General features: G+C 42.9%; 1 protein-coding gene across 1 annotated transcript in view; it reads right to left on the bottom strand.

Annotated features, from left to right (window-relative positions):
- sgpp1b (sphingosine-1-phosphate phosphatase 1b) overlaps positions 1-15,396 on the bottom strand; it is a 41,487-nt gene that overhangs the window by 12,746 nt on the left and 13,345 nt on the right. The window contains exon 2 of the mRNA XM_070879492.1: positions 3,979-4,068. Within this exon, the coding sequence (XP_070735593.1) occupies positions 3,979-4,068 (90 nt within the window). The remainder of the gene's footprint in view (positions 1-3,978; positions 4,069-15,396) is intronic.

Raw genomic sequence — 15,396 nt, 5'->3', positions numbered from 1 at the left:
TCGGCCATTTTTAAAGAACTAGGTGTGTGTGAGAACTTTAATTCTCATTGGAAAAATCGGAGCTGCAATGCAATATGCAACGCAGCTCAAGGACCAAGAATTTCTTACAGGATGAAGTGGGGGCACCAGTTACTGTGATTGAGGCCAGAGGACACAAGCTGGACACCAGCAGAGGTTACACAAAAATTTCACCAAAAGAAACACTGGAACCAACTTGCAGAAGATTACTGTGCAATGGTGACCACCCAGAGGTCTGGAGGCCAATGCAAAAAGTGGCAGGACCTTGGTCAAGTAGTTAGTGCAAGTAATATTTTCATTTATTCAATAGAATTGCAATTGTAAATGTGACCATTTGTATATATCCCACCCAGCAGAAAGGCACCCTCTCTAAAAAGTTATATTTTCATCTTTGCAGAGGAAGGTGGCACACAACAAACGGGAAAGAACTCAAACCAAAGGAGGCCCGGCAAATCTGCACCCACTGACACCCTTGGAAGAGAGGGTCGCTGCTGAGGGTCAAAACTTAAATAATTCCATGAAACTTCCATTTTCTGCGTTTTAAGTTTGAAAAATTTTAACTTGATGCAAATTTGTGTGTTCTTAACTCCCGCCAAAACTTTGCCCAACAATGGCGTCTTTCTGCACCAATTGTTTGATGTGTGCTGTTTTTTCTCAAGTACCCAGAAGGCTTTTCAGGAGTGGTCACATACGCCATCCTAGGAGAAATGCAAGCTGGCCAAACTTGCACACATCAGGTTACGCAAAAAAAACTAACCTAAAAAAAATTGTTACTGAGTTACGCTGACGCACAATCTTTGGGGAAACTTGGGATTTTAAAAATGTAGCCAAAAAAAGCGGCGCGCACTGAAAAAAAACTACGCAAATCACTGGGGAAAATTGAACCCTATATATTTTCCATCACAAAGACTGCCCTACTTCCACCTTCATCACATTGCAAACCTCTGCTCTGCTCATGCCTCAGCCCATCTGCTGTTGAAACCCTTTTGTCCCCTTCAAACTAGATGATTAGTACAAACTCTCCTGGCCAGCCTCCATCCTTTGTAAACTTCAGCTCATTCAAAGCTCTGCTGCCTATATTTTATCCTGCATCAGGACCAATCAACCCCCGACTCGCTCGCCTATATCGGCGCCCAATCCCACAAAGTCTTAAATTAAAAATGTTTATTCACGTTTAAATCCCTTAATGGTCTCAGCCCTCCCTATCTAAGTAACCTCCTCCAGCCCGACAAGCAAACCGTTAGTCCATTTTTCCCAATGCAAAATGCTGCTTTATTACCTGCAAAAAAGCTAGTTGTATTTGCCTCATCAAACCGGGCCCCCCGCTACTCCCAAGCTCTACATCATTACCCAGGTAAGAGAATGAGCAAGAAACCAGCTTCTTTGTTGCACACTAGTTTTTACATGAATGGGACAATTACCCAACCACTGGGAACCATGAGTTTCCAGGGTGTGTGCCAGCTACAAGGACTAATACTTCCTGTGGGTGAAAATGTCAATGCCAGTAACCAAACCCACAAATGCACGAGTTACCTGCCCAGGCAAGCAAAGGTGGTGATTTAAATTCTTCGTCAGTCCTAGTTCTGATTATAAAAGTTTTAGCTGAAATACATCTTTTGTGCACTTATTTTAAACAGGTCCAGTGTAACAGCAACAAAATTATACTACAGTTACATTGCTAAGACATTGCCGACAATATTAGTGACCTGATGAATGTCTTTGACGGTTAGTGCAAAAGGACGCTAATTACTTGATAGCTCAATGATTACATACAACACTGCAAGTACTGCACCATATAGGCCATGAGGTTGCCCAGACTCAAACCTCAGTCAATGCTGAGATTTTCAGCTCAGGAGAAGCATCATAGGCAGTCCCTCATAATCAAGGAAGACTTGCTTCCACTCCTGAAGTGAGTACTTTGGTGGCTGAACAGTCCAATATGAGAGCCACAGACTCTGTCACAGGTGGGACAGATAGTCATTGAGGGAAGGGGTGGGTGGGACTGGTTTGCCGCACACTCTTTCCCACTGCCTGTGCTTGATTTCTGCATGCTCTCGGCGTTGAGACTCGAGGTGTTCAGTACCATCTCGGATGCACTTCCTCCACTTAGGGCGGTTTTGGGCCAGGGACTCCCAGGTGTCAGTGGGGATGTTGCCCTTTATCGGAGAGGCTTTGAGGGTGTCCTTGTAGCGTTTCCGCTGCCCACCTTTGGCTCGTTTACCGTGAAGGAGCTCCGAGTAGAGCACTTGCTTTGGGAATCTCGTGTCTGGCATGCGGACTATGTGGCCTGCCCAGCGGAGCTGATCGAGTGTGGTCAGTGCTTCAATGCTTGGGATGTTAGCCTGAATGAGGATGCTGATGTTGGTGCGCCTGTCCTCCCAGGGGATTTGTAGGATCTTGCGGAGACATCGTTGGTGATATTTCTCCAGCAACCTGAGATGTCTACTGTACATGGTCCATGTCTCTGAGCCATACAGGAGGGCAGGTATTACTACAGCCCTGTAGACCATGAGCTTGGTCTTCAAACACTCTTCCTCAGGCGCTCGAAGGCTGCACTGGCATCTAGTCGATGCCTGCTCTTGTTGATAGGAAGCTTCCGAGATATGGGAAGTGATCCATGGTGTCCAGGGCCGTGCCGTGGATCTTGATGACTGGGGGGGGTGTGGGGGGTGCTGTGCTGTGAGGACAGGCTGGTGAAGGACCTTTGTCTTACGGATGTTTAGCGTAAGGCCCATGCTTTCGTACACCTCAGTAAATACGTCATACGTCGACTATGTCCTGTAGTGCAGCCTCTGTATGTACACAGACGCAGGCGTCGTCTGCGTACTGTAACTCAATGAAAGAGGTTGGGGTGGTCTTGGATCTGGCCTGGAGACGGCGCAGATTGAACAGGTTCCCACTGGTTTTGATGCTTAGTTCCACTCCAGCGGGGGAGCTTGTTGACTGTGAGGTTGAGCATGGCAGCGAGAAAGATTGAGAAGAGGGTTGGGGCAATGACGCAGTATCATGTAACTAGCCTCAGTGCCCTTAGGCTAGAAGTATACATGCACACAGAGACACAACAGGCAAGAACAGGAGCAGTCTCAGTTGTGATGCCAGCACTTAGAGGACAGAAAGAGGGGAAAAACAGCACGTTGTAAAATTAGAGCACTAATAATTTGTTACAATCACCTGAAAAATGTTCAAAGCAGAGATGACATGATTGATAAAAGACAGTCAATTTCTACTTCAACTGCTTGGAGAGAATGTTAACATTACAGCCTTGCTGACAAATGGTGGGCATCTGTGTATGTGCATTTCCAAGGGCAAAATTAATCTCAGCACTAGTAAGCAAATATAAACAAAGCAATGACTACAAGTTTCTGGCATGCTTTTGTGCCACTGTATTCTGGCTGCAGTGGCAGAGACTCACTTGTGCCAGGAGTTAATGATTGAGATTTTCAGGGATATTAAATATTTGCTTGAAAGCCACTGACAGGTCATCCAGAATTCTTGACTGTCCTGCATGGTTCTTTAAATGAGATTGGCATGTCAAAGCAACATTATCTGAAGTGCTGATGGGAGATGCATTTAAAATGGGGCATGGGCATCACATGAGGATGAATTTATGGAAATGGCCCCGACACTATTTATCCCATACCATCAGGCATGGGAAACTTGTGCCATCACGTCGGGGGAGAAGGGGAAATAATTAACCCATACCATTAAATAGAATTAATACTAAGGAAATAAAATTGGCCTCATTGTACATCCCTTGGGTTGTGCAGGAGGGGCTCAGCTTGTCCAGAACTTCACTGGTAGCTGTAGATTCAACCAATTGGTAGATTCAATTGGCAGAAGGTAGTAATACCAGCAGTGTGTACATGTGCCTATTAAATTGATATATTATACTTCAAGCCTCTGTTAAACTAACATTCCTAACCAAAAGCAGCGTCATGAAAAATCCTGTGATTCACTCACCAGAATAGAATGCATTCCCATGTAGAGTCGACTGAGACACACAAGGATACACCAACTTGAAGCCAGGAGTAGTCCAAATGCATATGGATACTGAAAAATAAATGTATTTTAAATTAGCAGCAAACAATAGCTAAATAATAGTGCTACTGTGGTCTCATTAAATATATACTTCTAGTTTACAACAACTTTTATTTGTTTAGTGTCTTTAACATAGTGAAACATCCCAAGGCGCTTCACTGGAGTACTGAGATAAAAATTTGACACCAAGCCGCACAAGTAGAAATTAGCGCAGCTTGGTCACAGAGGTAAGTTTTAAGGAGAATCTTGGAGGAAAGAGAGGTAGAGTGGCGGAGAGGTTTAGGCAGGGAGTTCCAGAGTTTGGGGCCTCAGCAACAGAAGGCATGGAACGGCCACCAATGGTTGAGCTATTATAATCAGGTTTGCTCAAGAGGGCAGAATTAGGAGGAGCACAGACATCTCGGGAGGGGCTGAGGGGCTGGCAGAGATAGGGAGGGGTGAGGCCATGGAGGATTTGAAAATAAGGATGAGAATTTTGAAATCAAGGCGTTGCTTAACCGGAAGCCAATGTAGGTCAGCGAGCACAGGGATGATGGGCGAGCAGGACTTGGTGCAAGTTACGACTCAGACAGCCGAGTTTTGGATCACCTCTAGTTTATGTAGGGTAGAATGTGGGAGGCCAGCCAGGAGTGCATTGGAATAGTTATGTCTAGAGGTAACAAAGGCATGGATGAGGGCTTCAGCTGCAGATTAAGCACACAAAACTGCACTAACCGCTAAACATATGAAGTACAATATTGGTTCAGTTGTTTTCAACTGACATCAAGGACTATCTAAAAAGAGTGCTTATCTTCTATAATATCTATTCAAGGTAGAGTTTCACATTAGCTCTATTAGAAGGTAATCCACCCTGCCACTGTCCTGTTAACAAGAGAGTTCGAAGCTGGGAGAGAAAAGGTGACGTAGTAGAGTATTAGTGGTGTCGTACATTATTCACAACTTCAGTAACAGTAACACCAGCATAGACGGATCAAACTTGTTAATGGCGAGTGCTTTTCGAGTCCTTCGAATGCGGGAGTGCGTCTGCCTGTCGGTGTCTTTCTGTCTGTGTGTGTGTACGTGCATCATGTGTGTCTGTGCGTGCCTGCCTGCCTCCCATGAAATCATGTTATAATGCTCAACTCACTGGTTACAATGTGGGTTACAAGGATGCCTTTATTGGGTGGCAAAACCACCGTTGCAATTTGTATGCTGTGCCCACACATAAAAATACAAATAGATATTCACAAAGTTGTTTGCACACACAATAAGTTATTTTTAATTACACTGCAGTACAATTATTTTTAAATTTGTAAAATTAAATCTCGGTTTGTGATTATGGTGCAGCGCTAATACGTGCCGACTTTGGATCATGTTGAGAAAATAGTAGCAAACCACTTAATTAGGACTCCATAGCTTGTTAGTATAAGTCACCCAACAGTTAAGCACATTTTTGCTTTGGTGTGCCTGGACATTTATCTTGTATTGGAGAAACAGAGGGAAGACTATCTTAGAAATTACAGCACAGGAGACCACGCAGCCATCGTACCCGTGCTGGTGCGAGCTTCTTTTTCCAATTAGTCTCCGCCTGAAAACATTTCTGGTAAAGCATCCCACATTCTAATGGCCCATAATTTGCGGTCAGCAGCGAAGCAAAGGTGTTTACCGCTGACCCCAAAGTAAGCTTCGCACAAGGATCTCGCGATCTCTCTGGCGAGAAGTTCGACTTTTCCAATGCGTAATTGATAATGGGAATTCTCAGCGAACAGCTGATGTGACAACAAGCTATCTGAACAGCGAACCAGGAAGTGGGTAAGCACCTTTGATTCTAACTGTCGGTTTCCATGAATTGACAGATTACACAGACTGCCAGCTCTGTTTGGGAGGGAGAAGGGTGGCGGCACGGGACCATCTGTGGAGGAGCAGTGAATGAAGGACCGCAATTTCTGGACTTTCGCGTTGGGCCGCGTGCGCGCTAAATCCTGAAATTGCAGTCAGTTTCAAAAGCAAAATGAGCAGAGTTCACCGTCATCAGGACCGCAAATTCCGGACCATGAAATGATCATGCAAAAAGAAAAATTGAACTTTCCACTTTGTTCTTTGAGCAACTCTGAATCTACGCCTCCTTGCTACCAATTTACTAACCAGTAGAAATAATCTCTGTTAACACTCAAAATATTTGACAGTTTTGTACGCTTCAGATTCTCCTTAACCTTCTATTCCAGTCCTAAAATCTCTTGTTCCCAGTATCATTCTAATGAACCTTTACTGTATCTTTCATATGGTTCTAATATCCTTCCAAAAGTGGATGCCATGTACTCCTACCATGACCTAACCAACATGTAGTACAAATTCGACATAATTTCCTTGAATTTGTACTAAATGCCCCCATGTATAAAACCTAAAATCCTACTTATCTTTTTATGGCATTTATTACCTGCATCCTAGATCTTCCCCTGTCCTCCACTTTCAAGCATTTTACAGTCACCGTTATTGAAACTTTTACCAATGGATTGTAACTTTACCTGTGTCCCAAGAGGTTGCAGGCACAGGAGGGAAGAGTGCATAAATCTTCAACTTAAGTGAAGTACGCAGTCATTCTTCCCCTGGCAATCTTGCACTGCGATGGCAGCAATGCCACTGAAATACGGCATAAAGCTACACAAGGTGAAGATCTACACATGGGAAAATTATGCAGAATTATACAGAAATTATACAATACTCTTGGGAGAGGTAAAGTTACAAGCCATTGGTAAATGTTTTGCACCCTCTCAAGTGCCTCTATATTCTTCTTATAATATGGCAACCAGAACTGTACACACAGTACTCAACTGTGCTCTAACCAAGGCTTAATACAAGTCTTGCATAACTCCTCTACTTTTCAATACTATTCCTCCAGAAATAAACCCTAGCGCTTAAATTTACTTTTTTAGGGCCTCATTAACCTGCGTCACTACTTCTAGTAATTTGTCTATTTGTACACCCAGTTCCCCTTGTTCCTCTACCCCATTTAGATTCTTATTTTCCAAGTAATATGTGACCTCATTTTTCTTACCAAAATGTAATACCTCACGTGTTGAAATTAATTTGCTACTTATATGCCCATTCTACAAGTTTATTAATGTCGTCTTGTAATATCATAGAATCGTTAAAGCACAGCAGGAGGCCATATGATATTACAAGAAGACAATAAACAAACTTGTAGAATGGGCATATAAGTAGCAAATTAATTTCAACACAAATGTGAGGTATTACTGGGCCAGCTCTCTGCAAGAGCAATTCAGCTAGACTCACTCCCCAGCCCCCCTCAGTACTAACTATCCCCTCCCCAACCAATTTGGTGTCAGGCACAAATTTTGAAATTGTGTTTTCAAAAAAGGAGGGAGAGAGATAACGGGTAATTATAGGTGACATCAGTAGTGGGGAAAATGTTGGATCAATCAGTAAGGATGAAATAGCAGCGCATTTGGAAAGTAGTGACAGGATCGGTCCAAGTCAGCATGGATTTATGAAAGGGAAATCATGCTAGACGAATCTTCTGGAATTTTTTGAGGATGTAACTAGCAGAGTGGACAAGGGAGAACCAGTGGATGTGGTGTATTTGGACTTTCAAAAGACTTTTGACAAGGTCCCGCACAAGAGATTGGTGTGCAAAATCAAAGCGCATGGTATCGGGGGTAATGTACTGGTGTGGATAGAGAACTGGTTGGCAGACAGGAAGCAGAGGGTCGGGATAAACAGGTCCTTTTCAGAATGGCAGGCAGTGACGAGTGGAGTGCCGCAGGGCTCAGTGCTGGGACCCCAGCTCTTTACAATATACATTAACAATTTAGATGAAGGAATAGAGTGTAATATCTCCAAGTTTACGGATGCCACTAAACTGGGTGGCGGTGTGAGCTGTGAAGAGGATGCCAAGAGGCTGCAGGGTGACTTGGACAGGTTAGGTGAGTGGGCAAATGCATGGCAGATGCAGTATAATGTGGATAAATGAGGTTATCCATTTTGGGGGCAAAAACACGAAGACAGATCATCTGAATGGCGGCAGATTAGGAAAAGGGGAGGTGCAACGAGACCTGGGTGTCATGGTTTATCAGTCACTGAAAGTGGGCACGCAGGTACAGCAGGCGGTAAAGAAGGCAAATGGTATGTTGGCCTTCATAGCTAGGGGATTTGACTATAGGAGCAGGGAAGTCTTAATGCAGTTGTACAGGGCCTTAGTGAGGCCTCACCTGGAATATTGTGTTCAGTTTTGGTCTCCTAGTCGGAAGAAGGACGTTCTTGCTATTGAGGGAGTGCAGCAAAGGTTCACCAGACTGATTCCAGGGATGGCTGGACTGTCATATGAGGAGAGACTGGATCAATTGGGCCTTTATTCACTGGAGTTTGGAAGAATGAGAGGGGATCTCATAATAACGTATAAGATTCTGACGGGACTGGACAGGTTAGATGCGGGAAGAATGTTCCCGATGTTGGGGAAGTCCAGAGCCAGGGGACATAGTCGTAGGATAAGGGGTAGGCCATTTAGGACTGAGAGGAGGAGAAACTTCTTCACTCAGAGTTGTTAACCTGTGGAATTCCCTACCGCAGAGAGTTGTTGAGGCCAGTTCATTGGATATATTCAAGAGGGAGTTAAGATATGGCCCTTATGGCTAAAGGGATCAAGCAGTATGGAGAGAAAGCAGGAAAGGGGTACTGAAGGAATGATCAGCCATGATCTTATTGAATGGCGGTGCAGGCTCGAAGGGCCTACTCCTGCACCTATTTTCTATGTTTCTATGATTCCAAAGTCTAAATCTTTAATATGAATTGTGAACAGTGGTCCCAGCACTGATCCTTTTGGGACCTTTCTTTCCACCACAGCAGCTACAATATACCCCTACTCGCTGCTTTCGGTCTTGCAGCCAGCTAGCTATCCATTCTACTGCTTGTCCCCTGACCTTATTCATTAATCTGTTATATTGCACCTTAGTAAAGGCCTTTTGGAAATCTAGATAAATTGTCTAGATATCCTTGTCTACTCTCTCGGTTACCTCTTCAAAGAATTCAATGAGATTGGTCAGGTAAGACTGTCCTTCTTGAACTCTATTCATTACAATATTTTTAGTTTCTAGAGGTTTTTCTATCTTCTGAAGTAGGGATTCCATTATTTTTCCTACCATCGATGTTAGGCTGACAGGGTTAAGGATTATACCACAAATCAACGTTTGAATGTCTGGTCATTCACAATTCTACAATTGTTCCCAATATAAAACAGCTAAACCATGTCCAACATATGAAAGATTCAGTTAAAAGCTGCTGGTAAACCTTTCAGCAACAACGAGGATAAAATTGGCACTTCCTTTTCACAGCTCACCGTCGCACATTTCCATTGGGAGTGTAGAAACAAAGTTGGACTGGATACAATCTCGTGTTACTTAATCATAGTTTTACAAACAACTGCCTGCATGGGGGATATTCCCCCATGACTGGATTTTACTGGTTCTAGATAAGGACAAAATAATCTTTCACCGGTCAAGAGCGTTCTGATCCACCTTTCTTGTATAAACGCAAGCTCAGTCGAACTTTTCCACATTGCAATGTGTTTACGTATAGACTAAATAATTGCCAGGCACACTCTAAAGAAAGTGAGTTCTAGTCACGTAACTGCTCGAATTCTGACGTGCCAGCAGCTTCTATTAGGATGATATGTGGCTTTCACTAAAACAAAAAGCTGCAGCATTCGGACACATGCTGGCACCGCTCAGTCTAAGGGCTACAAACTATCCTTCACTGAACCTAGGCTGGGATTGCATGACTGTATTTATGGTTTGAGATGCTGTACCATCACATGCAACAGATTCAGTTGGTTAGAGAATAAGTATTTTTTGGGAATTTATTCAGAAAAATACGCATAGGAAATAAACACACAATTGGCAGATAAAACCCTACACTCCTTGTGCTGATCACGTTTTTCAAAGAGCTGATTTAAAGAGACATTTGCAGAAGTGCACTCTAAGATAGGACTCAATATGAGAGCACCAGAGGAATTCTGGATCTAAATCAGATTATTACACATTAGCTCCTGATGATTGAAAACACGGCCCTAGGACAACACGGCAATGCTAACCAGCCTTGGAATGGAACAAACAAACCAACCAACGGTGAAGCAAAATTGGTGAAATATCAAGCAAATGGCCTTGGTGCCTCACTTGCTAAATACTTCGAATATAGGAACAAAGGAACAGAAGGCGGCCATTTAGCCCATCAAGCCTTTTCCACCATTCAATGAGATCTAACTCTATATACCTGCCGTTGCCCCATATTTTTAAATTTGTTCCTGGGATGTGGGCATCGCTGGCAAGGCCAGCATTTATTGCCCATCCCCAACTGCCCTTCAAGGGAACAATTCAACACATACAACCATAGGCCAAATAACTAATTCACCAGTAATGAGTATCTCTTCAGATGAAAAAAGGTCAGCTAATATCACAAATGCATTTTAGGAGCACTGTATAAGCAGATGATGATTTGGTTCTCAAACCTGGAGACAACACAGCAGCAACACCATTGTGCAATGGCTAAACTTGGTATTATTGGTGTTGCCACATAGCACTAAATAAAGCCAGCACAGTATGGTTTAGCTTCACACTGAGTGTTGCATTTATTAAACAAGCCTCGAAGGTCATTTCACCAGTTTTGCTTCATTGTTCCATTTTAAAAGGTGCTACCCAGCTATCTTACATTGTTAGTATTAACCTATCCGAAGGTGCTACCCATTGATGTCTTACATGGTTAGATATTAACCCGTCCTATTTAGATAGGTCGTTGCTGGATCGTTAGTGCTATCAGTGTACAATATATATTCAATTCAAAGCTGTTTAATGCAAATTTAAACTGTGCAAAAAATGTTGTGCCTTTGAATAAACAGAAGTAGGCTGTATGGTCCTGAGCATGCAAGGGATCGCGTCTCCAAAAATTCAATAGGTGTGTCTGAATCCCAGAGAGAGAAAAGCTACCTATATACACATTTAAATTACTTTCACCGGTCTTTATTGTGCTACATTGAAGACTAGTTTAGGGATGCAATGGATTGGCAATCTTAACACTAATGTGGGAATTTCGTGATTAGAAGAGAAATAAACTTAGTAGCAACAGAACAGAAATCCAGTGAAATTATCTCTTTGGTTGATGATTCTAGATGAAAATCAGATTGTGCCCTTCACTGCAAATGGCAACTAAGCAATGTAGAGCCATCTCTTGTAACTCGAAAATGGGAGTTGCTATGATCATTGCATGCAGATCAGGTTGATTAAGATATCTAACACTGCAAACATTCTCAAAACAGAACTGCTACATCATTCCTGCTCTGATTTGACAGAGGAATTTTAAAAACGCCATCATCGGCAAAACCATTTCCTGCAAAATTCAGTGTACTAGTCACACTAGTGTCTTCTACAGCAGCAAATATTTCACGTCGATGACCTTTCATCAGAGTGTCTGACGAAAGGTCATCGACCTGAAACGTTAACTCGGTTTCTCTCTCTTGATGCTGCCTCACCTGAGTATTTCCAATATTTTCTGCTTTTATTTCAGATTTTCAGCATTCACAGTATTTTCCTTTCACACTATAGACCAACTACTCACCCAACTTTCTGGTTCTAAAAAGCTGCTTCAAGATGCTGCCAAACTTAAATTCTCTCAGACACAAAACGTTCTGTAAAATTAACTTGGCTCTTTTACACAAATCCATAGATGTGTTTTGCTTAAAATATTTTAGAAGACAGAAGATTATGCCATGCTATAGAGAGAAAGCCATTTTGGAGGTTCCCAGATGAGAGACACGATGGGCTAGATTTTCGGTTTTCAGGTTTGACCCCGTCGATATTCTGGGCATTGTGTACGGGTCCAGAGAGAGCCGAAAGTATGACGGTAACGCAATCCGTGGCATTGCACGTCGGCGCTCCTCTCCCAGGCGGTACGCGAAAGCGCCACCGCAAAGAGGTCACCAAGGATCCTGACCAGGTTTTCGCCGCGGAGGGTCAAATCGCAGCGAAAACCCGGTTGCAAAGTTGGCGAAAATCTAGGCATGCCTGGCCTCCCACATTCTATTCTATATAAACTAGAGGTGATCCAAAACACGGTTGCCTATGTCCTAACTCGCACCAAGTCCCGCTCACCCATCATTCCTGTGCACACTGACCTACATTGGCTCCCGGTTAAGCAATGCCTAGATGTCAAAATTTTCATCCTTTTTCTCCAAATTCCTCCAGGACCTTGCCCCTCCCTATCTCTAATCTCCTCCAGTCCCCCCCACCATTCCTCCTCCTCCCCCCTAGGAATGTCTGCACTCCTCTAATTCTGCCCTCTTTAGCAGCCCTGATTATAATCGCTCAACCATTGGTGGCCATGCCTTCTGTTGCCTAGGCCCCAAGCTCAGGAACTCCCTGCCTAAACCTCGCTTTCCTCCTTCAAGATGCTCCTTAAAACATATCTCTGGTCACCTGCGCTAATTTCTACTTATGCGACTCGGTGTCAAATTTATTATCTCAAGACTCCTGTGAAGCACCTTGGGACGTTTCACTACATTAAAGGCACTATATAAATGCAAGTTGTTCTCTAGTCTCTCTACTGATTTGAGAGGCTTCATCAGAACTGAAGCTCTAATGACCCTCTCGCTAGACACAGATTGGTCTTCAACACATTTCCAGTCTTTTATATTACAGAAGAATTACATTTGTAGATTTCTTGCCAGTTACAAATTCCAATTTAGTAGTCAGTGATCAACCTCAAAATAAGCTGCTTGGAGATCCAGAACTCGTTTTAAGTTGGTGAGCAGTATTTATCGCCCCTACCATAGGTTCAGAGGTTATAGAATCATAAAAGGTAGATGGTGTAAATACTAAATTACACCAAGGCCATTGAAAGTTTCAATTGCTTTGCTGAATGTACTTTACTTCCTTCATTACTGCTTATTGGTTATCTGCTAAAATGGCTTGCAACATGTGTGAACTTCAGCACGACGGAAATATCATCAATACTGTATGAAGAGGGAAATTGTCAACATGGTCAGCTCCATCAGAATAACCGCTCCAGGCCAGGAGAAAGCAAGCCCGATCAATTAATGAGTAGCTCCAATAGGGCACGTCATGGCAAAGAGCAAGCAGCATCTAACGGTGTTCTGGATGGAGTGAGTGCAGGCTCAGGTATCGCACACCTTGTTGCGCAAGTCAACGTTCCCAGCAATCACTCTGAAGAAGTCAAAACATTTTGCATGCAACTGTTGGACAAAAACCTGGAAGCTGCACAAAGATAAGCTGTGTGATAAATTCATACCACAATTCCAAACTTTGAGGAAAGAGAAAGAATGCAAAGTTTTCACTGAATGGTGGTAGAGGTTTAAGTAAGCATGCATGTGGTGTATTGTAAGAGAAATTTGGCATTAGGGGTACCAGTGGGACAAGGGTTAAAGTGCTGGTCCCTGCATAAGGAGGTAAAGGCTTTTCTTCTCACGCCTTGTACCTCTTCTCATGCCTTGTACATTCCAGCTCCAAGGCTCCAGAAGGTACTGTTATGGGTTGGGATACCAGATAGTATTCCAACATGGAATGTCAATAGGAGAGAACCTAAACAGACCGCTGATAAGGCGGTGAGAAGAGACCAGAGAGAGACTTCATGGCACCAAAGGAAATGTATAACAAATCCCAATGTAATGATACCATTCTGGGAACGGTCTAAGATGGTCACGAGATCATGGCCTGTCAGTCAGAGCTCATGACTTGTCAATCCGAAGTAGTACTGATAAGGTAGTCCAATTAGGGAAGTAGCGCTGATAAGATAGTCCAATTAGAAATCTAGGGAGGTCTTGTCCGGGAACAGAGGGGTTTTTGAAATGTATAAAAGTTGTATGATTGTGCTGTTCGGGGATCATCCCCACTCACAGGCAAATGTGATGCGGGTTGTTCCCGGACGTTCGTAATAAAGATCGTTATACTTTGCCATCCGTCTCTGTCTGCTAACTTCGAGTATCGCTATGTGGGCTGGGGCGAGCGTCGACCCTCTATATCAGTGGGCCCGCTCGTGGGAAAAGAAGCCTTCCCTCTCTCCCCCAACATGTATACCTACTTGTACTGTCTACAAAATGTTTTCTACTAAAATTAGTGCATACTGCTAAAACAGCATCACCGTAGCCAGATCTGTGGCTAATCAACAATCTATACTGGATAACACGGTTCTAGGCCACAGTTCCCACATAATCACCTACCCTTTAAAGTTCCTAAAGTTAGTTAAATGAATGCCAGATCTTCCCCATGTTTGTGGATTGGTGCTTAGTCTTAAAGCCAGCCAAAAAGTTTTAAAGAATGAATAGGCAGAATTTTTATAACTCCCTCCCCTCACCACAAAAATGTTCAGCTCTCACTTCCCCAATCGTGACTTTAAGAAGAATTTCCCCAAATCCTCTTTGGCTGTTTCTTCTAGTAACAAAACTTATTCAAATTTCAACAGGTTTAAAATATCTAATTATTGCATAATTTAATAGTTTATTGCATAGTTTATTTTTATAATGTTTAATGACTTATCATTTTGACAACAAGGCCCCATGTTAGATTAGACTCCAAGCTGAAGAGTAATTGAAGATTTTTTTCCCCTCCCAATAAAAAGAAAAGTGGCCAGGCCTCCCAAATTAGCATGTACTTTACCATGTTTTAATAATGAGCACCTTAGTAAGAACCCTGGATGAATGCATTACTTTGTGCAAGTTTTTTTTTAAAAAAGGCTGTAGTCCGGACAACATTGAGCAACTTCAACTGTGGATTCCTCGTCAGCTACAATGCTGAAGTATAGAGAAGCCAGCAAGAGGAGACATACCTATTTGGAGAGGTGCAGCACACACAAATCATCCAATCGGTCTTGGAACATCACTGTACTGCTGGTTACTGTGCATTCACAATGTTGGAATATTGCCCTCAGAACTTTAGAGCATGGTATACGTAGGGGCTATTTCCTCAAAGTTATTCTTACTCTGAATCTGCGACTGGAATCTACAACCGTGAAAGGTTGCCTTTGATGAATGAGCTATAGAGGAATTGGACAGCAGCTGGCTTTCCAATAAATAGCAGGTTTTCCTGCTATGATGTCTTGCATTCTCTGATTTTCTAACAGTGTAATTATGTAATTATGAATCAAAAGGGCAAATTGCCAGGCCAAGGACAAAAGTCAACATAAAGGTCCAAATAACTGCTACAAACAGGACAATATTAAAATGGTACAATAACTTACATTTATCTAATGCCTTTCATAACATCTCAAGGTGTTTTACAGAAGATTGAAAAGATAGCTTTTGAAATGAAAGACGGAAGTGGCATGACAGAAGGATTTAAAGAA

The sequence above is a fragment of the Pristiophorus japonicus genome, chromosome 4 (genome assembly GCF_044704955.1).
Source record: "Pristiophorus japonicus isolate sPriJap1 chromosome 4, sPriJap1.hap1, whole genome shotgun sequence".
Classification (NCBI taxonomy): Eukaryota; Metazoa; Chordata; class Chondrichthyes; family Pristiophoridae; genus Pristiophorus; species Pristiophorus japonicus.
Note: the sequence above shows the minus strand (reverse complement) of the source record. Positions and strands in the feature narration are given on the sequence as shown.